The 25,811-nt window shown below is 43.5% G+C and overlaps 1 protein-coding gene across 4 annotated transcripts in view; it reads left to right on the top strand.

Annotated features, from left to right (window-relative positions):
- The window catches only part of PLXNA1 (plexin A1), a 300,048-nt gene that overhangs the window by 241,964 nt on the left and 32,273 nt on the right, over positions 1–25,811 (top strand). For all 4 annotated transcript variants that reach the window (XM_081183934.1, XM_081183932.1, XM_081183935.1 and 1 more), the window contains exons 17-23: positions 642–735; positions 1,161–1,397; positions 2,317–2,460; positions 6,037–6,271; positions 9,634–9,776; positions 17,436–17,692; positions 25,248–25,314. In XM_081183934.1, coding sequence (XP_081040060.1) covers positions 642–735; positions 1,161–1,397; positions 2,317–2,460; positions 6,037–6,271; positions 9,634–9,776; positions 17,436–17,692; positions 25,248–25,314 — 1,177 coding nt within the window. The remainder of the gene's footprint in view (positions 1–641; positions 736–1,160; positions 1,398–2,316; positions 2,461–6,036; positions 6,272–9,633; positions 9,777–17,435; positions 17,693–25,247; positions 25,315–25,811) is intronic.

The following is a 25,811-nucleotide window of genomic DNA, read 5'->3' as shown; positions in this document are numbered from 1 at the left end:
GTTGGGGGGGTCAATTTGAAAAAAAATACATGTGAGTAAAGGGTCAGCCCCCACCTCCAAGCAAGTGCCGTGACTCCTTTTCAAGGGTCTCTGTAGCTGCTTTTTTCTCAAAACAGCTGTAAGATCTTATTATGGATCTCCCAATGTCATGTCCCTTTGAAATGGTCCTCGGAAATATTAGCCTTAAAAAACAGCCTACATTGTCATCTTCATAGAATTGTAGAATTGGAAGGGACCCAAAAGAAGCACAGCTAATAGACAGAAAACAGCTCCTGTTGTACGATGCATCTCTTGTAGTCCTGGCTGTTCTGAACACGAATGCAGAAGTGGTAGTCTGGCACAGAAGATGCTGGTAGTCCTAGTATTCTTTTTAGACTGGCTTAAGGTCTAAGTGTGCCAGTAGGGCTTCTTGGTTGGGTGCACCCTGGAGATGAGTGGAATCCAGAAAGCTTTCTCATTTTCACCACTTGCTCTCTAAAATTAATCTTGTAGTTTGGTTTCCCCCAGCCTGAACATAAGGTAAGAGAGACCATGCAGCTTTTAAAATAACAGAGTAGAAGTGACATCCTTGTTTGGTTCATGCTGCTTGTGCCCACCCCACTGCAGTTTTTGTCTAACCCCAACTTTTGCTTGCTTTCTAGTGGTGGTACACTGTTGACTGTGACAGGCACCAATCTGGCCACTATCAAAGAACCCAGGATCCGAGCCAAGTATGGCTCTGCTGAGAGTGAGAATGTAAGTAAATCTTTGACTTAAGGGAGTCATTTTTAAAAGGAATTAGAAGTCACATGGCAGCCATGATTGCCCACACTAATTATTTTGTCCAGATGTGGTGTTAGACTCCAAGTCCCATCAGACCCAACCAGCATAGCCAATGGCCAGGGATGATGGAAGTTGTGGTCTAGCCGCATCTGGTGGCCACACGTTTCCCATCCCTAGCATAGATGGAGGATGTCAAAGTGTCTTCAGTCTGAACCTCCTACCTAAGCCAGCACTTCTCACCACGTATTATTATGCTGCTACCTCAGTGAAGGGGAAAGGTACAGACAACCTTCTGGGAATTAATTATACTTGAACTTGGTGTGTGTGTGTGTGTGTGTTGAGTCAGATGAAACCAACGAAAGGCAGTGGGTTAAATCTAGTGGCTTCTTCCTTTCTAGAACTGCACGGTCTACAACGACACCACCATGGTGTGCTATGCTCCCTCCATTGACAACCCAGTCCGGAGTCCTCCAGAGTTTGGTGATCGCCCAGATGAAATTGGTTTTGTCATGGATAATGTCCAGGCCTTGCTGATCATCAACAAAACCAGCTTTGTCTATTACCCAGACCCTGTGTTTGAGTCTCTCCCCTCTGGAATGCTGGAGCTCAAGCCAAGCTCTCCACTCATCCTCAAGGTAATGCTACCCCCAGCCCCATTATTGCAGCTGTGCCTAAGCTATCCCACCTAGCATAACTAGGGTCCTTACTTCTGCCCCACTCTTGGTATAATTGGATGATTCTCGCCCCCCACTCACACCTTTCTGCTGACTCCTAGCCTTCATTGCCAGTACAGCATGGAAGAGAAATCAGATGGAGTAGAAGGAACTAGTTTTCTACTCACAAATGTGGTCTTCACAACCTATCTTTGTTTGGTGTTAAATGAGCTGCACTGAAAAAAACCCCACACAATCTATACATTTGTTTGGAAGGAGAGACTTGGCAGTCTCTACAGCAGAAGCACTGCCAAATTCTGGTAGTTTTTCCAATATTACAGGGAGAGGAAAACTATATTCTAGGAAGAGGCATGAAGCCATAGAATGAGAAACAGGAGATCCTCGTTATAATTCTTCTCTCTTATAATACTTACGAGTTGACTCCAGCCTTGCTGGTCTGCTCCCTTCAACTTAAAATTGTCTTGAGCACACTTGTCACATATTCTTGGATCCGTTGAGTGGTGTTTCTTTTCATTAAGCTAAGAAATCCTTACACTAATGGTGTGCTACAGTAGGCTTCACACCTTGTTCCTGCAAGACTGTAGAGAGGAGAAAAATTGATTGTGTTACAGTGGAAAAGGCAGGGAAAGTGATGCAAATGTTAGCAAATATTCTCTCCCCTATTGAGCATTTTGTCACCCATTGGTCACTTCTGTTCAACTAAGGATAGTTTGAGGCTGCTTTTGGACCACTTTTTAAGCTGCATAATGTGGCTTGAGATATTGCTCCTTTTGCCCCCTGATCTAGAGAACAGAACTGAATGAAAAGATGTCTCTCCTTGTGGGTTAGAAGGCTGAGGGTCTGCTGGTAAACCCAGTGTTATTTTTGTTTCTTTTTTAAGGGCCGTAACCTGCTTCCTCCAGCACCTGGAAATTCCCGGCTAAACTACACGGTGCTAATTGGCGACACTCCCTGTGCTCTTACGGTTTCTGAAACCCAGCTTCTCTGCGAGTCACCCAATCTCACAGGACAGCACAAAGTGACGGTAAAGCGAGCCAGGCGTGGCCTTTGTTTCTTCTCTGTCTTGCTTTGACAGCCTTGTACTATGCACCCGGTGCTCATTATTTTTCCTCCTGGAAGAGCCCCGTGCAGTCCGGGTTGCAAAGAATGTGGAACACATCCCGCTTTTTAATCTTTTTGCTCTCTCCCACCTATTCCCAAATCCAGATCCTGCTTTTGGTAAATCTGTTCTCTGTCAGCAGCCGCTCAATATGCATCCAGTTTCCGTGCACCAAACCAACCTTGTAAATACACCCACAAAGGTTGTTAGCCTGAAAAGAAAGTTTACTAGCCTGCTGGGGGTTGGCAGAGGAGAACCAGTCCCTCCTGCAGCAGCTTCCCTGGCAGCCCATTTGGTTTCTCTATTGGGAGCAAAAGAGGGATGGAACACTCCATCCTTTCTCCCGGAATTGAACACTTACCTGCCTGCAATTCCTTATCACTTTGCACATGGCTTGTGCATAAATACAAGGTCACACCAGACTATATTATGCATGCTATTAATGCAATTTTTATGTGATTAATGTGCATGTTTGTAATCTCTCTGTTTGAGGCAGCATCAGAGTAGGAAATCTTGGCAGACCAAAGGAAAGAAATCCAGATTTTGGGATTTGGAGTGGATGATGATTTTTTTGGATCTTAGTGTTTGGTGTTCTGCAGGAGGGACTTCAAAGATCTAGAAGGCTTTTAGATGATAGATAGATAGATAGATGATAGATAGATGATAGATAGATAGATAGATAGATAGATAGATAGATAGATGATAGATAGATGATAGATAGATAGATAGATAGATAGATAGATAGATAGATAGATAGATGATAGATAGATGAATGAATGAAACTATTCCAATTCATATAAAAACCTTTCTGTGTTCCCCATTTCTGATTCCTTCATGAGTTCATCTGTAACAAAGCTTTTAATGCTGCTCTTGGGTGTCAGTTGAGCCAGTTGCACAGGGTTCAGAGGGATGTACAAATTCCAGTGGTTTCTGTTGCATTATAGAGCTTGTGTCTGGATGGTATAGTTGCAACTGGAGTGCATGGATCAGTGCTCTCTTTCTCTGCTCTCCTGTGGTCCCTTTTCATGAATAGACTTCACTGAAACGTCTTCTCCACCATTTCACAAATGGTGTTCATCATAATGAGCTAGCAAACATGCCAGCTTTTCCTTAGTGCTTACTGCTGTTACTTCCACTAAACACTTAGCACCATTGCTAGTGAACATGCAAAGGCATGTTTTGCCTGTGTGCCACTGTTCTTGGAAATTTCATTTTTACCCTTCAGCTGGGCCTCTCTCTTTCTTTTGGTGGAGGTAAAGTAAGCTCATGATTGTGTATTTTGGATTGTTTTGAATACCACCATTTGGTAGCCAAGCCCAAAACCAAAAGTCCTGTTGGGATGCATTTTGGCTTGCCTGTTGATGCAACTCAGTGTGTGATGATTGATAATATTGTCATTTATCCATTTTAGATCCCTAAGTAGCAGCAGTTGCCAGGGCATTGTCCTGTCCACCTCTGTTTAGTTCCATCCTTATTTCAGACATTGTGGTACAGTAGATTGCAATGTTTAGCTGGTGATATTGTGAGGTTTAGCTGCTGATAACAATTGCAGTGTTTAGCTGGTGAGTTATCATGATGTTGAAAATCAGATATCGCCTACCCCTTCCACACATTGCGATTTGTGATACATTGCCAGCTCAAATATTATGAAACTATTATCACAATGTGAACGTCAAGCCGGTGTTGGATATTGATATATCGCCCAGCTCCATAACACTCCTTGCCTGGTGCCCCGTCCTCATATTTTGGATGCCTCCAACTAACTGTCATGATTACTTGCTCATATATTTCCATTGACTTTAGAAGGGGAGAGATTTAAATTTTTTTAAAAAAAAACCTTGAGGAATTCAACTTCTGTGACTTCTGGTGTGAACTGACCTCCTAGACTTATGTGCCGACTGGCGCGTAAAATGTCCTCTGGATTTCACACTTGTCTGAATTTTGCGATGTAGTTCTTGATTCAAGAAATGGACTGAAGTGCAGTTAAAAATATGTATGTTGGGGTAAAATGCATTTATAAAGGCATACCTTGAGATAGAATATATGTTTAAATATGTACTTTGATATAAAATGCACATTTGAATTTTCATTTTTTTAAAAAGACAGATTAAAGCAGAAGCAGGACAAAATGGACTCATGAATGGGTTAATCAGGATTAGTTGCACATTAGACTGCGGCACAGCAATTCTGACTCACTCGGGGGCTCAGTGTGGCCTTGGGTGTTTGAAAGGGACCCAAAATGTTTCTTACTCCAGGCACCTCATCCATCAGGGAATGCACTTTGCATCCCATCTGTTATTACAACGCTTTGTGAATGAGACATCAAACTTGCTGCCTGCTCAGCAACATACCAGCCTGTTCCTGCATCCCATCAAATCCCTTTGCAATGCTTTGAACAGGCAATGTGAGACTTAACCCTGCACTGCTTGGCCATTGTCCTTCTCCACTTAGGCATTTGCTTCCCTCATGGCTGCAGTCAGTGCTACCTAGAAGATGGTTGGGATGTGGGTAGCTAGGCAGGAGTAACCATTACCATGAGTGTACTGAGTGGCAGAGCCCCCCCCCCCCGCTCTGTTGCTTGTTCAACAATCGGTGAACTACCCAATGTGGCAATTGTCTCTTTCTTATTAATATTAAAATTTCTGCAGCTCAGAAGTTGGCAGCTATTCGCTTACCTCATGATTACAAGGTGGTAGCAGTGGGCACCAGCTTGAAATACTTAACGCCTTGGTAACATTCTCAACGCAAACAGCTTGCTATTAAACCATTTTCAGGGGTAGCAGGCAATGGGCAAAACATTCCCCTTCCTGCCCGTTCCTGGAAGACCTCATCTATGCTGGATTCTCTGTATATACTGGCAGAGAACCACGTCTAAGAATCTCTTCTCATTTGACATTTTATACTTGCGTTCTGATACCTGAATATGAGAGGCATACTGTTTGCCTTGGTTCTGAATGGTGCATGTTTTAAAATTAATTTATTGAAAAGCAGTTTGAATTGCCATTTGCTGTAACGCTGTTGAGAGCTTGCACAGGCCATGTGCCCTCTGAGCCCCTGTGTAGGAATTGGATCTTGCAGCTTGAGGGAACTGCTTCCTTGGCAGCTTTTCACGGCGTGGTCAATGGGCACCTTTGGGAGGATGGAAGGGATATAAATTCAGAAAATAAGAAGGACAGAAAATTCAGAAAATAAGAATGTCCCCCCCTGACATTTTTCATCCTGTTACACCCAACAGCCAACAGTGCCTTGGGATCTTTGCCATTCCCTTAATAATTACTATGTCAATAACCCACTGCTCAGTTCTTTCACCTTCATCACACTCCCAAAAAGGAGGAATCCCAAAATACCCAATTTCAGAAACTACCCAAGTCGCTTATTTCATTATTATTGATGTTGGAAAGCAATTCCCCATCTCTAGCAAGTGGATGGGAATATAAAAGTCCTTTTTGGCAGGAAGGTGTGAGCTCAAATGCTAATATATATATTCTCTCTTTCTCTCAGATCAAGGCTGGGGGCTTTGAATTCTCCCCAGGGATGCTGCAGATCTATTCAGACAACTTGTTGACCCTGCCAGCCATTATTGGAATTGGTGGGGGCGGGGGTCTTCTCTTACTCATCATCATCATCGTCCTCATTGCATACAAGCGGAAATCCCGAGATGCTGACCGCACCCTCAAACGTCTACAGCTGCAGATGGACAACTTGGAATCCCGCGTGGCCTTAGAGTGCAAGGAAGGTGTGAATGATGGGCCCGGGGCTTTTTGCTTTTCTTTTTCACGGCTCTGCTACTTATCAATCTGTTACTTCCCATTGAATCCCACCCCTTGAGAGAGAGTTTTTTCCTGATTTTTGGGGCCGCACCAGTTTCTAAAGTCCTTCATTTACTCCATATACATTTTTAAACAACGATAGCAGCAATGTCATCGTTTAAAGCAGTGTTTCTCAAACCTGGGTCTCCATCTGTTGCTGGACTACAGCTCCCACAATTCCTGATCACTAGTCTGGCTAGCTAGGGATGATGGGAATTGTAGTCCAACAACAGATGGAGACCCAAGCTGGAGAAACACTGGTTTAAGGGGAAAAAAGGGGGGGGGAATCTTACCATGAAATGCAACAAGCTTTGCCACCATTTTGGGCAATTAGGAAAATGGGTTCATAATTCCACAGGTGGAGATGAACTTTCCCCGTACCCTCTACTTCCTTCCTCCTAGTCTCTCCCCACATGGGTTTTTCTTTCAACTGAGCTCACTTCCAGTATCTGAACTTGGCAAAGGAGAAAAGCAGCTGGGTGGGAGGCAGACTGTGGGAGAGAGGTGGAAGTGGGTGCCAATACCCCCCATTGGTGTACTCCTTTTGCTCTGAAACAAAACAAAACAACCCTCTCCCACCACATAATGTATGATTGGCACATCTGAGTTTGAAGAAAGAGACCCACTGGTTTCACAGGTAGTTTGACTGTCCCATTATATTCCTCCGCTAGTGGGATCCCATCCAATTCATTTCTGTAATCTAGATGATTGGGAGGCTCACCAAAACCCACTCCCTTATGGCAATGTTATATTTGCAAGCTGTTACTATGTGGAACAATCCAGTTGGATGGAGCATCTCCTTGCCAGCACCATATAGTCCCAGCTGGCACTGGCAATAAAGCAATGCATAGATTGAAACCTCCATGTTGAACATTCTGTACAATAGTAAGCCTCTGTTGGAGACTTTCAGAAAATGGCTTTGAAGGCACATGGTCCATTTCCTGTTGCTTGAAGCTGCAGAGGTTTGGCTCTGTCAGATGCCTGGATAGGAGGCCACCTGGGAACCACGTAAGCCTCTCTAAGCTTTTTGGAGGAATTAACTGTGAAATAACAACCAACATACAATTGGGCAGCTCCATATGATTGCGACTTGGGTTGACTTCACCCTTATGTGGAGCACTGTTGTAGAAGTTCCCTTCCTGCCAGCAGCCTCCCACTTGGTTGAACCTTGCCTGAGAATGCGTACTAAGCAATTAGTTTCATCTCTAAGCTTTAATGAGACGGGACCTGCCCTGCTCATAAAGTATCCTAATTACCTACGAAGTGGTATCATTAACCAACAATCACAAAAATCCTTGCTATGTTTGCAAGATGTTGGAGAAAATTGCCCACTTACCAGTGCTTTGTTCGTGCTGCCTTCCCTGCCCAAAATACGAAAACCTGGCACATAGATTTCTTTAGCCAGTGTGGTGTATGGATGTGCTAAATTAGGATCAGGAAGGCACACGTTATATGGCTAAGCAAGAGATCTTGCTTAGCCATATAACTCACCGAGTGACTTTGGGTCAGTTATTGCCTCTCTGGTGAACTTGCAAGATTGCAAAAGGGGTGTGGGGAAAACTTTGTTTATCACCCCAAACTCCTTGGAGGAACAGAAGGACAGAACGTAGGTAATAACAATAATAGAACTAGAATCTGACCACTATTGATTTCACCATCATTAATGCCCTCCTCTGGGTTGTCGTCGTAATATCGCAGGTTAGTGTGCTTGGATGCCACTGTCCTTTGGAGTGAAGGTCAGATTTGGCCAGTACTGGCCAACCTTTTTGCCGCTCCCCCATCTAAGCAGTATATTTGCGTATGGGAAGGAACCCTATCTGAGCAAGTTGGCTGTGGTTTGATTGAAGCACAATAGGTTTTATGCTCCGCTTACTGTGTCCATGGCTCACTCTGACGCTAAGGCTGTGCCTCCATCTCTGGTGCTTCTGCAAAACTGGTTCCTTATTCATGGGTTGTCCTTTTGGGGAGAGACAGAGGGGTCAAGTGAAGCAGTTTTATTGGAGGTGGTAGATTTTTATTTGGCGCAGTTTGAAGGAAGTTAGCAAGGTTTCAAGAGGAAAAGTTTTAAAGGCAGAGAGACGCCTGCCTGCAAAAGGCTGTGGGTCTCTCATTACGTGACAGACAGATGCTGAGAAATTGGACAGAATGCTGCTTCTGATCCTGCTGATAAAACCTAATTGCCCATTATCGCCACAAGCCAGTGCCTGGGGCTGTGACCCTGCCAACTCCAAGTTGGCCCAGAGGCTGCGACAGAAGCAGGCACCTAAAATGAGATAATAAAAAAAGAGAAAGGGGGGGGGAATAGCCCTGTAGATAGAAATAGTGACAGAGAGGATTGTAGAGGGAGGGGGAGCATGTGGAGGAGATTTCGCCTTGTCTTCCACAGCTGGCAGATAAAAGGATCTGCTTTTAATTAAAAGCTGCAATATCTTCTCTGCCTTTTCTCTTTTCTAGTCCCACTAGTTACAGATAAGATAGTGTGCCTTTCAAGCTGACAGTTTGTTTTTTCTCATCAAACTGATCAGCCTACAGCCCTCTGCCGCTTCTAGCTTCCTTTTTAAAGTGCCATTAATTTGATTTCTCTCCCCCCCCCACATCCCCCCCTATAAACTCTCACTTGTACAGCACTGGAACCTATGCACAAACAACCTGCTTCCTCTTGTAGGTGCCATTAAAGGCGCAGGATGCCATTTCTCCTCTGGCATGCTCCTCCCAGCAAAGCCAACTTCTATAGGACTTGTGAGATGTGAAATCAGAACACAGTGAGGACATTTCTGTGACATAGAACTGTTTCCTCTAGCCCAAGGCTTCCTTTTTTTAAAAAATAAAAAATCTGCCGGTGTTTTGCCATTCTCCATCTCTTTTTATGTGTGCAGCCACAAAGGCAGTCTTATGCCGAAACACCAGCCTTCAGGCCTTGTACCTGCCTGCCACCTATGCTTCAGTATCATGGAACTGGACTAGAGGGCACAAGAGCGATCCCTTCTGGTTTCTTCTCTGTAAATTGGGTCTTGGTTATCTTCTCTGCTGTCGCTTCATAACTTTGGAGGAAGCCATTGTATCTTTGTGCTGCATTTTTTCTTCTGTCTCTTTAGTGGGGCAAGAAGCTTCTGATGTAATGTTTGTTTAATTTTCTTTTCCTTAAATAAAGTTGGGGATATTGTTTTAACTAGCCATGGCCTTTTGACACTAGACTGTATTGGCCAAGATTAGGCCTGCAGGCTATTCCCTGGCCAGTTGGGAGCTGATGCATGTAGGCTTCTTGTTTAATCTGATCTTTCTTTCCCAGCTTTTGCCGAGCTGCAGACAGACATCCATGAGCTGACCAATGACTTGGACGGAGCCGGCATCCCCTTCTTGGATTATCGCACCTATGCCATGAGGGTCCTCTTCCCGGGAATAGAAGACCACCCTGTGCTGAAGGAAATGGAGGTGTGGTAATGTGTGTATGTGTGTCTGCTTGGATAACATTTGAGCTTGGCTTACATTTGCCTTCCTGAGCTTTGTGAGTTTATGCCTGTGGGGAGGAGGGATTCCTGCTGCTGCAGTTTCTCTCAGTCTTCTCTCCTGCTTTCACAAGGAACTGAAGTGTCTGGGGTCTGGGTTTATTGGTGGCTCAGGCTAGACTGATGACCTTAAAGCAAGACAGCTTCACCACTTCCCACCACCCACAGGATTTGATTCTCTTTAGAGAGAGGGCACATTGAAGATTCTGCTGCTTATATAAGCTTAGGCGGTTGTTTGTTTTGACCTCAAGTGTGTCTTAGAGAGTTTTTCGGCAGGATAACTGTGATGTTGTGTCCATCGTTAACTGTTCATGGTGTATTTTTATTTGACTATAAAGTGAACAACCACTAAAAATGTGAGGGAGACTTACCTGAGATAGTTCCCCAAATGCTGGCTCATAGGACCCTTTTTTCAGAGTGGGGGGGATTTCCAAACTGCTAGGAGCTAGGTTTAAAGAGAATAATGGGGAAACATTGTTTCATGGGTGCGATGCACATTAGGGAGTCAGACTGACTGGGAGATCCAGGAATAAAAATAAAATTCTATTGAGTTTTCCCCAGTTGTTGCCATTTCTTATAGCACGCTGAACAAAAGAACAAGTTTGAAATTCTCATTTCATTCATTCTCACAGCAACCTTACAAAGTAAGTCACTGTCATCCCAGTTTTACAAAACGGGAATTAAGCCTGACCAAGGCCACCTAGCAAGCGAATGGCTGCAGCAAGATTAGAGCATTCCTCTCCAGCAACCATAACTGAACCAGCTACACTGCTTCATTCCTACTATTGCTGCTGGTCCTCTATCACTAAATTCCAGAGCCAGGAGACATCAGTTCTGCTCATTTTTCCTTTAGTTGCCCTGAGAATAACTGAAGTATTGTGCATTGCAGTTGAGCGTTGCAGTTGCAGAAAGATGTTGCTTGACAGCAAGTAAGAGAAAGACGGTGTTGCTGTTGTTCTTTAGGTTGTTATGGATAGGTTAAATGGGGCAAGAGTAGAGTGAGCCGTATGTAATATGGCTAAGCATTGAAGATAGGCAGCAAAGTTGTTGCTAGAGGCAGATCCGAGTAGATAGGATTTTTCAATGAGTAGGAGCAGAATGAAACCGAATAAAAGCAAATAAGAGCAGAGACATTTTCCTGACAGCAAAATCTATCAGGGTGTGGGAAAGTCTCTTGATTGAATTGATGACATCGCTGTCATTTGGCACGCTGAAAAATAGACTGGGCAAATTGTTTGGAAATATCTGTACAGCACTGGGCTGTTCTGTACTGCACAGCGGGGCGTTGCTGCTTTGTGCCATTTTCATTTCAGTGCTTCTGCTTCTGTGACATGAACTGCACTGCTGCTTCGGATCTCCTTTGCAAGCTCACTGTGCTGGTCTTTATTACCTATGCGGTCTCAGAATGAGCCTGTGCTTTGCATGTGGGTAAATTTTTGTGTGTGTGCAAAATATCTCAGAAATAACTTCAGCTTCTTGAGAGCCAATGACCCGGTCAGTTGCCTCTGGTGTTTGTTTTGCTCTGTCTTATGGAGAACTTTTTCTGAGAGGCACAGTTTGTGTTTATCTTCAATGCTCTGCACACTTGGTTGGATCTTCACATATTGATTGATTGCATGTGGCTGTGTACTTCCCCTTTGATGTGATTTAAGAACACACACGTGGACCAGAGGGGGCTACCACTATAACTGAGATAGATGGCTGTAGTTCTGAGGTGTTATCTCTGTAGAAGGAAAATGTACAATGGTGCTGCCATCTCTGTAACGTTCAAGGTCAATGAAGGTCTAGTATCTCATAATGCTGAAACCTGTGGCCATATTGAGCAGCTGGGTAGTGGGAGATTCAAGATAGCATATGTGATGTGAATAAATACTATCAGAAGATTGGATGGCCACCGACTTAGATCGCGTTAAGGGGATACCAGGCAGATTTGTGGGGCAAGGAGGTAAGGCAGTTGATGGCTGCTGGTTGTGGTTGCTCTATGCTGCCTCCAAGATCAGAAGCAGTATGCCTCTGAATGCCAGTTGCTGCCGAATAATAGTGGGAGAGGACTGTTGCCATTATATGCTGCTTGTGGGCCTCCCACAGGTATCTGGCTGGGCACTGGGGGAGAATCAGGATGCTGGAGTAGATAGGCTTTGATCTGATCTCTCAAGTCCTTAATAAAGGGCCAACATGCTGGCTAGGCATACATTTCCACATGCTGGTCAGAATGATTTTTGGGTCACTGCTGCGTGGCTACCATGCTCACTGACATTAATATCAATATTTATATTAATATCACTGCTACTGTCATTTTCTGCAGCACTTGGTTTATTCAATTGGGCTTGTTTGATGCATGACCAGCCGCACATTTCCAAGAGACTTGTCTGACATCATCAGATTCCCTGGCTCCATTTCCCCCAGTGTGGCGTCTCCCTTTCCTTCCCCTCATACCGACTCCCCCTCCCTTCGCCAGCCCTTACAATGTCCGCTTAATTTAGTACAAGCAATTGTGCAAAAATTGGCTTTACGTTTTCCTGTATAACAAGGATGTTTTTGATTGGAGAAGTGAGGGGTGGCTTTACCTTCCCCTCACTGCTGACCTCACAGAGTAATTAATGTTGACGCAGGATTCGTAACATATTTGGGAAAAGTAATCAGCTCCAGAACACGATGCAGTTATTAATTACAGAGAATCAAGCGCCTGTCAGTGCAAGTGCACAGGTTGCTCACTGTAGCTGAGCACAGTCCTGTGCTTCTGTGATCTAGTCTTACCCCAGTTGTGGGCCTGCCATCAGGTCTTCTCGCAGTGGTCCTCCAGTTTCAAAAGCTGTTGGATGCTTTTAGCTCTCCAGCACAGGGAAGGTGTTGCTTTGAGTAAAGAGGAAGGGCCTCTGTTGTGAGGATTTCACATTGAAAATAGCAGACCATTTACAAAATCAACGTATCTGAAATAAATATGGATTGCCTCTTCATTCAGTTCTTATAGATTAAAGTTCTCATTAAACCTTTTGGGACACATTTCCATTGCTCTGTTGCTTCTGGTGTTTGTGGCCTTTGTCTTGCTCATTCAGTAGGGATTAATGGAGTCGAATAGGCTTTATCTACAATTTTGTTCAGTTAGTCAAGGTGGACTTCCATTAATTCATCCTGTGTTTATAGGAGCCTTCTCACTAACCAATGTTAATCTGTGGCGTTTAAAAAACCACCACGCTCTTTAAAATGCTCTTAGGCATGGTGGGGAAAACCTTCTGTTTTGCTACACTTTAATCTGTCCTCCACTCATAATTTCTGGTGGAATGTACATCAAATATGTGAAGTCAATTCATAATACCCTTCATTTTTGCTTTGAAAAAAAAAAAAGGGATTCCACTTGAAATGTAAAAACCAGTACAGTATCTGCAAATGAGTCCTAGTGATTGTAGTCTGCTATCACCACTGCCCTTAGTTTCCAGTTAGGCTTTCCTACTCATGTATCCCAGTTGACTTTCATCTATCCAAGCATCACCTGCTAATATATCACCACTTACCATTCCAAAAAAATCTGCCCCAACTCAGCTGTTGTTTTTAGACTAAAGCATGTTGCAGCAAATATTGGCTTTGGGGGGGGGGGTATGTTCATGACTTTTATTAAGTTGCCAGGTTTTTTTGAGCACAGAATGTGAGTTACCTGGGTGACAGATTTGGGAGGCACAAATTTAGAGTCCTGCCGTTATGCCTAGTTGGACTGTGTGAATTGAAAAGCGACACCGTTAGGTTCAAGGCGTACACAATCTGTGTAAAAATGATTGTGTGTAAAGCCCCTTATGAGTTTAAGAAAGCAAAAGTGACAAAAGTAAGTCACAGTTAATTTCATGGCGTGTGGATTCTGGTTGTGTGTGCATGCTGGCGATGTGGAGGGGGAGAATAGCAACAGAGTGATGGGCAGTTTCGTAGGTCCATTTCACGTTTTTGCTATATATTAATGCTGGTCAGTAGCAAGTGGTTACCTTGGAAAAGTATTGTTTCCCCATCTTAATTTGTACCAGAACGTGTATCCTTTGTGGATTTTCAGATTCCGTGTGCAAGGGTAGCCTGAAATCTAAGCATCTGAATCTGAGAGTTCTGCTTCTATCCTCTCTGGAATGTGCTGGAGGTTTTTTGGCCCATCTGTGTTTCAAGCTCTTGGCAGTTGCTTTGTTGTGATCACACTCTGCCTGTCATTACCTCCTTAATGATCGAGGGGGAAGAGAGTGAGAGAGGGGGCACACAGCAGCCAGGAGACAGGGACTTTAAATTACTGGTACAAGGATAAGGTGAAAACAAAACAAATGAACCACAAACCTTCCAAACACTGGCAAATGGGAGACTCTGGAGAACAGTGCACCCATTTTAAGAAGATCCATCTTTCCTCATTATTGGAGTTTGGTGTGCTTACTCCATGCAAGAATCCCTGTAATCCTGATGAGTAGCATTCCCATTATTTACAATTTTTTATTATTACATCTGGATAAATTGGGATGACTTTAGAGCAGTCCTCTTGGAAAAGGAAATGGGAGCATTGCCCCATAGGCTAGATCTGGCAGAACTTTGAAACTGCAGTGCATAATCAGGTATATAAGTTCAAAGAACTAATTAAACAGAGGACATACAAGGCTTTCCCAGCTGTAATTTTAATTTCAGAGAAACCATATATGTTTAGTTGGTAAAATGAAATTACAAGAGGGATCGCCCACTCCATGTGATGATGATGATGATGATGATGATGATGATAATAATAATAATAATAATAATAATAATAATAATAATAATAAATCCAGAGCCAAGCATAGGGCTGTCATTAGCACTTTTTCTTATCTTTGGGGTTGTCACTGCTTTTGTGCAAATTTAAACCCTTGTTTAAATGCTTAATTCTTTTTTGGTCATTTGCTTTTGCTAAAGATTGCACAAAAAGGAGAAGAGCAACGGAGTAAGGGGGTGGGGTGGAGAGGGTGTCAGTTTGCAAGAGGGCTTTGCTTCATTGCTTTCCGAGTTGTAGATGGTAAGCCAAGCCTGCTGAGATCATTTATGTGACAGATGTTTTGTGCTGCTGCTGCTACTACTGCTGCCGCTGCTGCAGCCACCACCACCCTGCTCTATTTGCAGCATGCAATTCTGATAAGATCGCTTATGTAGGACAGGACCAATTTCCGAGCTTATCAAGTGTCGCTGACTTTAGAAGCTGAGCACACAGCCCAGATAGGAGGAACCTGCCATCTGATCCTCCCTTCATGGCTTCTGGGAGAGTGAAGGGCTTTGCTTTATTTTGATCACTGAAAATACAGGGCAGTGGCCTTGCACAAAACCGTCTGTGAAATCTACCACGAATGGAGCATTAGGCAGCCCTGCACACTCAGATCCTGGCTAGGAAGAGCCAAGGCAGTGCTGGTTGAAAGACACTGGTGCCTGCCCCCCCCCCCAACCAGCTACTCCTCTCTCCCATCTCTTTGTTCTTAAACATAAAGAACTCTGGAGGGGTGAGAAGGAAGTCACTTTGTGGGAAAACTTGGAATGGAGTGAAGTGGAGAGAAGAAACAGTATAACCAGGCATAGCTGTTGGGCTTTAGTTACATATGTCTGAGTGTCATTTGGAGGTAGGCTATGGGAGGTAGTTTGGACATTCAGAAGATGAGGGGATTTTAGGAATATACATTTGGCTTCTGAATCTTCACTTCTGTAAAATCTGGTGCTGGGGGTGTCTCTAGAAATATGGCTGGCTTGTGTGCCTGAAATTCCTCCTCCTTCTGAATTGACCTGCAGATTATCCAATTATTGCCTGCTGGGCTTGTGTTGACATGTGTTTTTTTTCTAGACATTAGGAAGCAAGGAAAAAACCCATGTTTCAAACTGTGAGCATTTAGTTTTCAATGACAACCTTCAGTAGCAGCTGGTGAGAGCCATTGATTGTAGCCGATAATTCCAATATGTGCATACTTAAAAAAAAGATCTTAAAACATATCCTGCAGCCTTGACCGTTCTGTTTGCTCTTCTTCTCCCCATTTCCCTCCCCCTGCGCAGTATGCAAGACTACCCAAATGCAGGAATACTTCCTGTAACCTCATCAATGCAGATTCTTCTCCTTTTATCATTATTTATATACCACCACCAGTACACAAGACCTTAAAGGAGGATTAGGCAACCTGCAGGTACCATTGGACTTTAGCTCCCAGCAGCCCTAGGCAACATGACCAGTGAGCAAGAATGATGGGAGCCTAGCCCAACAACATATATAGGACCACAGGTTCCAAACTCCTGCTTTACAAAGTGACATAAGCAAAAGAAAAGTCTCTGCCCAGAGAAGCTAACAGTCTGACTTTAAACAAGGGTCCATTTTAGTTTTGCCCTGGACTTCCTTTGGGGGGGGGGAATCTGTAGATGGAGATTCAAGACAGAGGCTATTGTTAATGGAGAAAGAGAGTTACTTGTTTCCTGAGTATGGGGCACTAAAGCACCTAAGCAATCTCTGTAGAGCAGATGCCCTGATCATTAATTATCTGCTTTATGGCTAGGGAGGCACTGAGATCCACTTTGGGGTGTAGGGGTGCTCAGACCAGCAAAATCTGAGGACAACTCAGCAGCCGCAGGAGCAGAATATATGTGGGAGAGGAGGAAATGCCCTTTCCTGATTTTTTTTTTTAAAGCCACTCAAAACAAAACCAGGCATGCTTCAAATGGCATCACTAATCTCAGGGACAGACGGTAACATTTAAGACCATATGCAGAAAGTGCAAAAGATCAGAATTTCCTGTGGGGACAGCTTGGTACACTCAGATCTATCCAGGAAGAATTTGGCTGTTACTCTCCAGCCAAGCCCAGCATTTTGGCAACTTTTCTTATGGAAAAAAAGGATGCCCAACTGAATTCTATGTTTCTTTTAATAAAACCAGAAAATGAGACTCGTGTGCACAAGATGGAAAAGAGTATGTATTATATATACTCATCCCCCCATGGAGATACTCTCTATGTATGCACCTGTGCTACAGATTCAAGAGAATCTTATATAGTAGGCTTTGCAAGCACTGTAAAAGGGAGAAAAATAAAGTATCATATATATATTTGAGGCAAGTCAGTCAAAAATTAGTTGATATGTACGTGTTTGACAATAGATCCACAGAGAGCAGAAGGCCAAAGAATGACTTTTAAATGGCAAGGTGGAATGGGGGAAACCCCATTGCCTCGGAAGCATCCAGAGTGAAGAGATTATTGGTCAAAGCAGTTGTATGGTGTACAGGATGGATACATGTACAGACATGTATGGGATGCAACAGACTTTTGAAAGCACTTGCACGTTATTGCTTTATCCTCTAAATCATCACTAAATGGTGATGGCTGGAAAGAAACTCCCCCAAACGGCAATTCTCAATAATTAGAATGTGGGAGGACAGAGAAGACAGTTCTCACTTTGAAAGTGAATTTTCCTGGTTGCTGCTAAAGTCCACTGACTGTCGGGACAGCAGGCTTTATCTGTTTTGCTAAGTACTCATGACCCTTAGGTCCCTGTGCATGGCCTTTTGAAATATCTAGTCAAAGGAACTCTTAAGATAAGCCTCTGGACCTGAATCTAATGAAGTTTTCCCTCCCTCAGGTCCAGGCAAACGTGGAGAAGTCTTTGACCCTCTTTGGACAGCTCTTGAACAAAAAGCACTTCCTGTTGACCTTCATTCGCACTTTGGAGGCACAGCGCAGCTTCTCCATGAGGGATCGGGGCAACGTGGCCTCTTTAATCATGACAGCGCTACAGGGCGAGATGGAGTATGCCACTGGGGTGCTCAAGCAGCTTCTCTCAGACTTGATCGAAAAGAACTTGGAGAGCAAGAACCATCCAAAACTGCTCTTGAGGAGGTGAGCATTTCTCTCGGAACATGTTCAAGTGTCTTTGTGAGTTTTTGCTGAGGCAAGCTTTGGTGTTATACAGAACTTGACCTGGGGGAGGGGAGGGAAAATGTGAATGACTCAGAGACTTCCCCTTTTCATACTTCACCCTTTACATATTATATTCTAATATAATGTAAGATAGCCTTTGCCACCCTTGTACCTTCCACATGTTTCGACGACAACTCTCCTCAGGCCTAGCCGTGTTTGTTGGGGCTGATGGGAGTGGTCATCCAAAACATCTAGGAGAAGCAGGTTGGCAAAGGATGATGTAGGATGATGAGCCCTCAGAGGCTATCATGAGATGTAGTTCTATAGATCAGGGTGGGCAGAAGGAAGACCTCCTGCTAGATCTCTGAGTGAGATGCGGTACATCAACATGGATTTCTGACTCCTGGTTTTTTAACAGTAGCAGCAACAAAAGGAATTTTCCCACCTAAATTTGGTTGCTGAATTAAAATTAAGCAGAAGTGGACTTTTATGTGGAAAAAAAACTGAACTCAGTTCAATTCTGCTACCAATAGTAAATTCAACGTGTCAGAGGCACCCTGTTCTTTCATTCTTATGTACGTCTTTTGCATCTGGCCCTGGCTGGTAGATATTGAGGTTCTGGGGGAGAAACAAAAGTAGTTTCAACAAACCTACCTCTACTGTAGACTACTAGTATTTTAAATTTCTTGAACTCATAATATTACTCCTGTGTCATGTGGCAAAGAAATAGTCATTATTTTCTGCTGCAGAGCAGCTTAGAGGAGTTCAGCGGACAGAGGAAGATAAGTGCCTTGCCCGTGCCAAGGAGGTTGCAAATAATTTGATAAGGGAGTCAGTGCTAAAGTAGTTTGGATCTTACTCTGTAAACAGGTCTATGCATATTTTACGATTCTGTGCTCAGACCTTGCAAGGAAATAAATTGTTATTGGGTGGAAAATTCAATAACCCAATAATCTTCCCCCCTTCCCTTCTGCCTTTAAAAAAATAATAAGAAAATTGAAGCCATCAAGGTTTCAGAGATGGGCTTGAGGGTATGTGGGCAACACATGGTAAGAGCTTAGAAACCAGAGGTGGGTCTTTGCCTTTAAATGTTTCTTCTACACAGCCTTATTTTGTGAGTCAGATAATCAAACCGTTGGGGGGGAACAGCCTCCTGCCTTGGAATTAGATGCATAGTAGAGAGAATTTGTTTGTTTCAGAACTCAGTAGATGTCCTATTTCTGTGTTTTAGCTTAAGAACAGTCTCGCTCTGTGAGAGCTGGCATCATTTTAAAATCCGAGTGCTAGAAATGGCAGCTGTTTCATTAATTAAAACTACTTATGACCGAAGGTTTAATGTAGATTTTTGCCACTTCTCACTGCACCCTGCATTACTTCCACTCTCACTGGCAGTATCCTTGCATCCTTGGCTGCCGACCGCAGCAAGTCATTGCCTGTATTCTTGCATCTCAACCAGCAGTCTTTTCCACAAACCCTGCATTTTACAAATCTCGTAAATGCTCCTGGATGGTCCTGAGGTTGTTAATAGCAAACTCTTTCAACCTACATCCAAAATGACTATGGGCCTTCTCCTGTTGCCCCTTAAACACTATCTGATGTTTTGAATGGATGGCATCAGGAGCAGACTTCTTTGCTCATGGGTCCAAGAGAGAGGTGTTCTCTTCCTATTCGATTTTGCATTGGGCTCTACCTTCCCTTGTCATTATTTTCCAATCATTTCTTCAGGGCAGATCCACACCACTCCTCCCAGGTGATTGTTGGGATGGGTTAATGTCAGAGCCCAGCAGATTTTCTTAAGCAAAGAGCCTCAAGACAGGTGAGGGAAGCGTGTGAGCCAGGGGCAGCGTTCCAGCTCCACTCTGCATCTGCTCTGCTCCATCAATTTTTAAATGGTAGCTAGATAGGTCTCCTGTATCACAGGCCAATGAATATTGAAAGAAACACCAGCTGCAGAACCAGTGCAGTTATTAAACATACACCACGGTGTCTGTCACTGTGCTTCCCCTTCTTCGTCCTTTAGCAATCCAGTCCTTGAAAAGTTGTTCCTAATGAAAGCCAATATTTAGAATAACAGCATATTAAGAAAATATATTTAATATTCCTTATCTGATCATGGGCCATTTGGAACAGTGTGGTGCCAAAGACACAAATGAATATCCTTTCAGAGTGTTCAGCCTAGGATTAGGTCCAATTCACACTTTACAGAGAAGTTGCACATGCTGTGTGTATACTTGTTTTTGCACTAGACACCATTAGCACATGAAGGGAAGATGCATATCTGTATGCAGGCAATGAACATGTGCCTGAGATGAGTTCCTTTGCCAGCATCTCCCCACTGCATATTCCTGCATGTTTGAAAATGTGCTTTACATGTCATGTTGGTGTACCTGTGGCAAACAGAACTGCCACATGCAGTGTAAAACTGAGAGGGTCTGTAATACCCTTGTTAGGTGAATGAGCTCAGGAGCCAAAGGATGGTTACTTAAGAGAATATAGTGTGTGAATTAGCTCTTATTGTGAGTCTAGTCGTGGTGGATATAGCGAAATCTATCTAAAAACGGAGGGAATTTTCAAATGTGCAGTGAACTGAGCAGGAATTTGAACTTAAATCTCCCGGAGCCTAGTTCAATAGTTTCCATCTTTCTTTCTTTTTTTCTTTCGCGATCACTCGTAGCCGAGTAAGATTGTCTTCCATAGACACAGTTTTAACAATGAGTCCGTAAGTGACTGTGGAGGCCAATTCTGGACCCACACGTCCTTCCACAGTGGGGACATTGGTTTCTGGATGGGAGTTGATCACAGTGTGGATTTGCCAAGCATGCCTTCCTCTTAGCACGTTTCTACCTTGCATCCTGAGTTCGAGTGTCTTCAAAGCCCATGACACCTTTGGTAAAGGCTGTTCTCCAACTGGAGCGCTCACAGGCCAGTGTTTCCCAGTTGTCAGTGTTTATACTACATTTTTTTAGATTTGCCTTGAGACAGTCTTTAAACTTCTTTTGTTGACCACCAGCATTACGCTTTCCATTTTTTAGTTCAGAATAGAGTAGTTGCTTTGGAAGACGATCATCAGGCATCCGCATAACATGACCAGTCCAACGAAGTTGATGTTGAAGAATCATTGCTTCAATACTGGTGATCTTTGCTTCATCCAATACACTAATATTAGTTTGCCTGTCTTCCCAAGTGATGTGTAAATTTTTTTGGAGACACTGCTGATGGAATCTTTCGAGGAGTTGGAGGTGGCGTTTATAAGTGGTCCATGTTTCACAAGCATATAGTAAGGTTGGTAGTACAATAGCTTTGTAAACAAGCGTTTTGCTTTCCCTGCGAATGTCCCGGTCCTCAAACTCTCTGCACTTCAATCGGTAGAAAGCTGCACTCGCAGAGCTCAGGCGATGCTGGATTTCTGCATCAGTGTTGGCCCTTGTGGAAAGATAACTGCCTAGGTAGGAGAAGTGGTTAACATTTTCCAATGTTACACCATTGAGTTGGATTTGTGGCACTGCAGAGGGGTTATTTTGTACTTGTTGGTGCATCACTTTGGTTTTTTGGATGTTGAGTGATAGGCCAAGTTTTTCGTAAGCTTCTGCAAAGATATTTAGGATGGTCTGAGCGTGCGCACACTACGTTGTCATCAGCATACTGAAGCTCTGTGACGGAACGGAAGTTACGGTAGCCTTACTCTTTGCTTTCAGCCTGCTCAGATTGAAGAGCTTTCCATCTGATCTATATATGATTTCTACTCCGGTGGGGAGTTTCCCTTTGACAAAGTGTAGGATCATGGCAATGAAAATAATGAATAGAGTTGGGGCAATAACACAACCCTGTTTAACACCTGAGCCCACTGTGAATGGTTCACTTTGAGAGCCATTGTTATCTGCGATTGTTACTGTCATATTATCATGGAGGAGCCGAATGATGTTTATAAATTTATCTGGGCAGCCAAGGACAGTCCACAGGGCATTACGATCTACAGTGTTGAAAGCCTTAGTCAGGTCAATAAACGCCATCACAGCACACTTGTTCCTACAGGGTTGTCACTTTTAGAACATAAGCCAGACCCACACACTGTTTGATCCATCAACCAGAACATAGCCTGCTGCCGAAGGCAGGCTGCAGCAGCAGATTAACTGGGCAATGGACTGCATTTAGCTTGTTGGGTAACAAGTGGTGCAGGCCTCAGTTTTTATGGGAAAGTGAAAGAGAAGGTTTTGGGGCATTGATAATGTGCTTTCTCTTGCAAGCACGGATCTGCTCTTCTAGGAAAACAAAGTCAAGGAAACTCTCCATTTAATCAAAGCAGAAGCTGAAAATCGGCAGGAATTATATTTGAGCCGACTACGTGAGAAATAAGAAAAAATAAATTTTAGGGACGCAGGTGGCATTGTGGTCTAAACCACTGAGCCTCTTGGGCTTGCCAATCAGACGGTCGGCGATTTGAATCCCTGTGACGGGGTGAGCTCCCGTTGCTTGGACCCAGCTTCTGCCAACCTAGCAGTTCGAAAGCACACCAAAAAGTGCAAGTAGATAAATAGGTACCCCCAAAAAACTGTCTGCGAAGCGGACAAACATCGGCTCCCTCGGCCAGTAAAGCGAGATGAGCATCGGAACCCCAGAGTCGTTCACGATTGGACTTGACTGTCAGGGGTCCCTTTATCTTTTTTTGTTGTTTAGTCGTTTAGTCATGTCCAACTCTTCGTGACCCCATGGACCTGAGCACGCCAGGCACTTCTGTCTTCCACTGCCTCCTGCAGCTTGGGCAAACTTACGTCCGTAGCTTCGAGAACACTGTCCAACCATCTCGTCCTCTGTCGTCCCCTTCTCCTTGTGCCCTCCATCTTTCCCAGCATCAGGGTCTTTTCCAGGGAGTCTTCTCTTCTCATGAGGTGGCCAAAGTATTGGAGCCTCAGCTTCAGGATCTGTCCTTCCAGTGAGCACTCAGGGCTGATTTCAACAACAGGCAAGGTGGTTTCTCTCAAAGCAATCTGCAGTAATTAACTCTTCCCTCCTGCCTGATACTCCCATTGTTTCATGGGAATTCCACTCAAAATCTGTGCAGCTTTTGGTGGGATTTTGATTGTTTTGGTTTTGCTATTTTCAATAACACCCCTTAGCCCCTCCCGTCTGCTCCCTTATAGAAATGAGGAGGCAGTTTCCTTCTTGAGGTCATTAGCGTTGCTTGTACTTTTGTGAGCATTTGAATATGAAATAACTGATCTGATGATTAATAGATGGAGCAGCCAAAAAGGCATAAATAAAGAATTTCAATCAGAGCCACCTGCATATTTTTCTCCATTTCAAGGAAGAAATGTGCATAGTTTTAAATATTGTTTGATAAGTATGTTAAGGTGAATCTTAATTTTTGTATCAGAGCAATGTTTTCATTGGTATGAGCTGATGAATAGTGAAGGCAGTCAACACAGACTCAATTCTTACAGCCCTGTCTCTGTATACTAATCTGCTCATGTCTCTGGTGATCAGGCCCTGAGCTTCCACCAGCAGCTCTCTCTGTCTGCCTACAACTCTCTACGGTTTCAGTTGTATCTTCTTCCCAGCTCTCCCTTTGGCTTTGGCCTTGATCTCCTCATTCTGGGCTCCTGCTTTGAAATACTTTGGCTTGTGTGTGTGTGTGTGTGTGTGTGTGTGTGAGAGAGAGAGAGAGGGGGGGGGGCTGATGTGCATAGGAAAATATATTGAAACTTCCTTCCTTTCTGCTGTCCCCCAGTTTGCCATGTGATGTGCTTTAGACTGGAACTCTTCCTTCCTAGATGACAATGTCTTTAGTCATGGACAAAAAGCAACACAATGATCATATAATGAGAACATACATTCTGGAAATGCAAGAAGGTTCACTTGCAGTTAAATGCACTTACTAAGCATCTGCACTCTGGAGTAGTATGTATAAATATAAAATCCAAATCTTATATTGTCAGTATATAATAGCACATCAATGGGAAGCTAGTATGACGCCCTGTTTCTTTACAAAACCTTAACAAGGATCCACTGATATATTGACATATGAATAATTCATTTTTTGTTATATTCAGTGGTTTCTTCAACTCATGCAGACATTGGGAACTTGGCAAACCCCAGAATCGCAAGAGTTTTAGTTTTCCATTAAATGTCAGTATACCAATATACACTGCTGCAGATCCTCATGATGTCACTACATTGATCTGTTTAACATGGTCCCACACTCAGACGGAGGGAAGCGAGACTCCTTAGCTCTTTCTTAGCATATCTCTGTCCGGTCAAGTATTGTGGTGTGCTAGAAATGATAAGTGAGAAACAAGTGCAATAAAACTGAGCCTCTCAGATGCAGATAAATTTTGGGCTCTTTTTATCCCACCTTTCTCACAATACTAAAGAGGAGGAAGAAGCTTTTCATTGATCACACTCTCTCACATGCAGTGGAATTTATATAAATGGCTCTCCCCATATTTTGCTGTAATAGAAACCCATGACTGCTCTGGATGGGACAGGCATTTGAATTGCAGCTTAGAGATGTAAAAAATAAAACAAAAACCCTGTTTGAAAAAAATTGCAACATATTCTAGACTCATTCATGTGAGTCTAAGCTGAAATTGGTTGCAGACCTCCCCTCCACAACCTATTGCAAGAAAAAAACCAAAACCCATCTTAATATTTCAAGTGGGGTATAATCAATGACAAGAGGCAACTCAGCTCACTACTAGACCAGACCAGAGATTGCAATGATGCTTGGCAGCATTGTGTGAAGCATCACTTAAGCTTCTGGAGGCTGTCTTCCTTTGTGGGGAATAAGCTGGGCCAGTTGCTCCCCACCTCCCAATTTTGGAAATACTATATGTTCCTTTTTTCCTTTTTAAGGGGAGGCAATGTCTACCACCTGGTTTTGGAGTTGGTCAATGTGAGCCCTGTCATGGATGCTTTAGCTGAGATTCTTGCATTGCAGGGGGTTGGAGTAGATCACCTTTGGGATCCCTTCCAACTCTACAGTTCTGTGATTCTATGTTCAATTATGTATGGCTGCTGCATAACTGAGATTATTCACTGATATACAAAAGTATTTCAAAATAGTTCAGAGTTTTCTTGCCTTTCCCAGCTATTGCTCTCCTACAAAATGTTAACTGGGAAGCTTTGTGAATTCCATTAAACTCAGTGAAAATACAGATCCTTGAACTCTTTAGAAATGCGGAGCAAGGGCCAGAAGATGATTCTGGGGAGCAGTCTCTGGAGATTTGCTGATGGAGGTTGGGTCAACTCTTTTTCTTTAGCTGTATTTTTATTGCTGTGGCCAGCAGGAGTCCAGGTTTTACTCTAATGAGCTCTGTGGGGGCAAAGTGGGATTGGCTGTTGCCAGGACTATCTTTAGATTTTGTCATGGCAACCCCCGTGTTCTGGCTACCTTCCTCTTTGCTTTGAGGTTCCTGCCTTTCATGGTTTGACCTTTAAAGCCTTTAAGAGAAAAAGCAAAAGGATCTGAGACTTTGAGAAAAGATCAGAGGCCTCTGATTTTTCCTGTTCTCACACTTACTCCCTACCTCCCCTACAGGACTGAGTCGGTGGCTGAAAAAATGCTGACAAATTGGTTCACGTTCCTTCTGTACAAGTTCTTAAAGGTAAGAGTGGAGCATCTTGTTAACCATGTAGAATGAGGCTGGGGAAAAGATTTGGGTGCTTGATTTGTAAGAACCATTGCTTGTGCCTTGGGAATCGGGAACACCAAGGTTTGGGGGGGCTGGTTCCACATTTGGTATACCCCAATTTTCTGCAAAACTAAGCTAACAATTGTTACCAGTCTTCCTATTCTTTGCTATCACCACGTGAACTTCTAGATAACATTTACAGAACTTGGATGCGTTTAGAAGTCACTCTGATGCACTGTTCCACTCACTTTCCTGATATCCCCAACCCTTTCCCCCCCTTCATGATAAACCAGTTTGGTGCAGAGGTGGGTTAATGGTTTTAGGGAGGTGCTGATAGAAGGAGGGACTGAACGGCTGAAGGATGATGGAACAGCGTAAACAATTGAATTCCCTATATGGAAGGGAAACAAAAAAAAACGGCAATTGTCATTGTTCAACCAGAATTGTTGTGGCACTGAATTACAGTATTT

Source organism: Podarcis bocagei (genome assembly GCF_964188305.1).
Source record: "Podarcis bocagei genome assembly, chromosome: 2".
Taxonomy (NCBI): Eukaryota; Metazoa; Chordata; class Lepidosauria; order Squamata; family Lacertidae; genus Podarcis; species Podarcis bocagei.
This window is presented reverse-complemented; position numbering and strand designations above follow the sequence as displayed.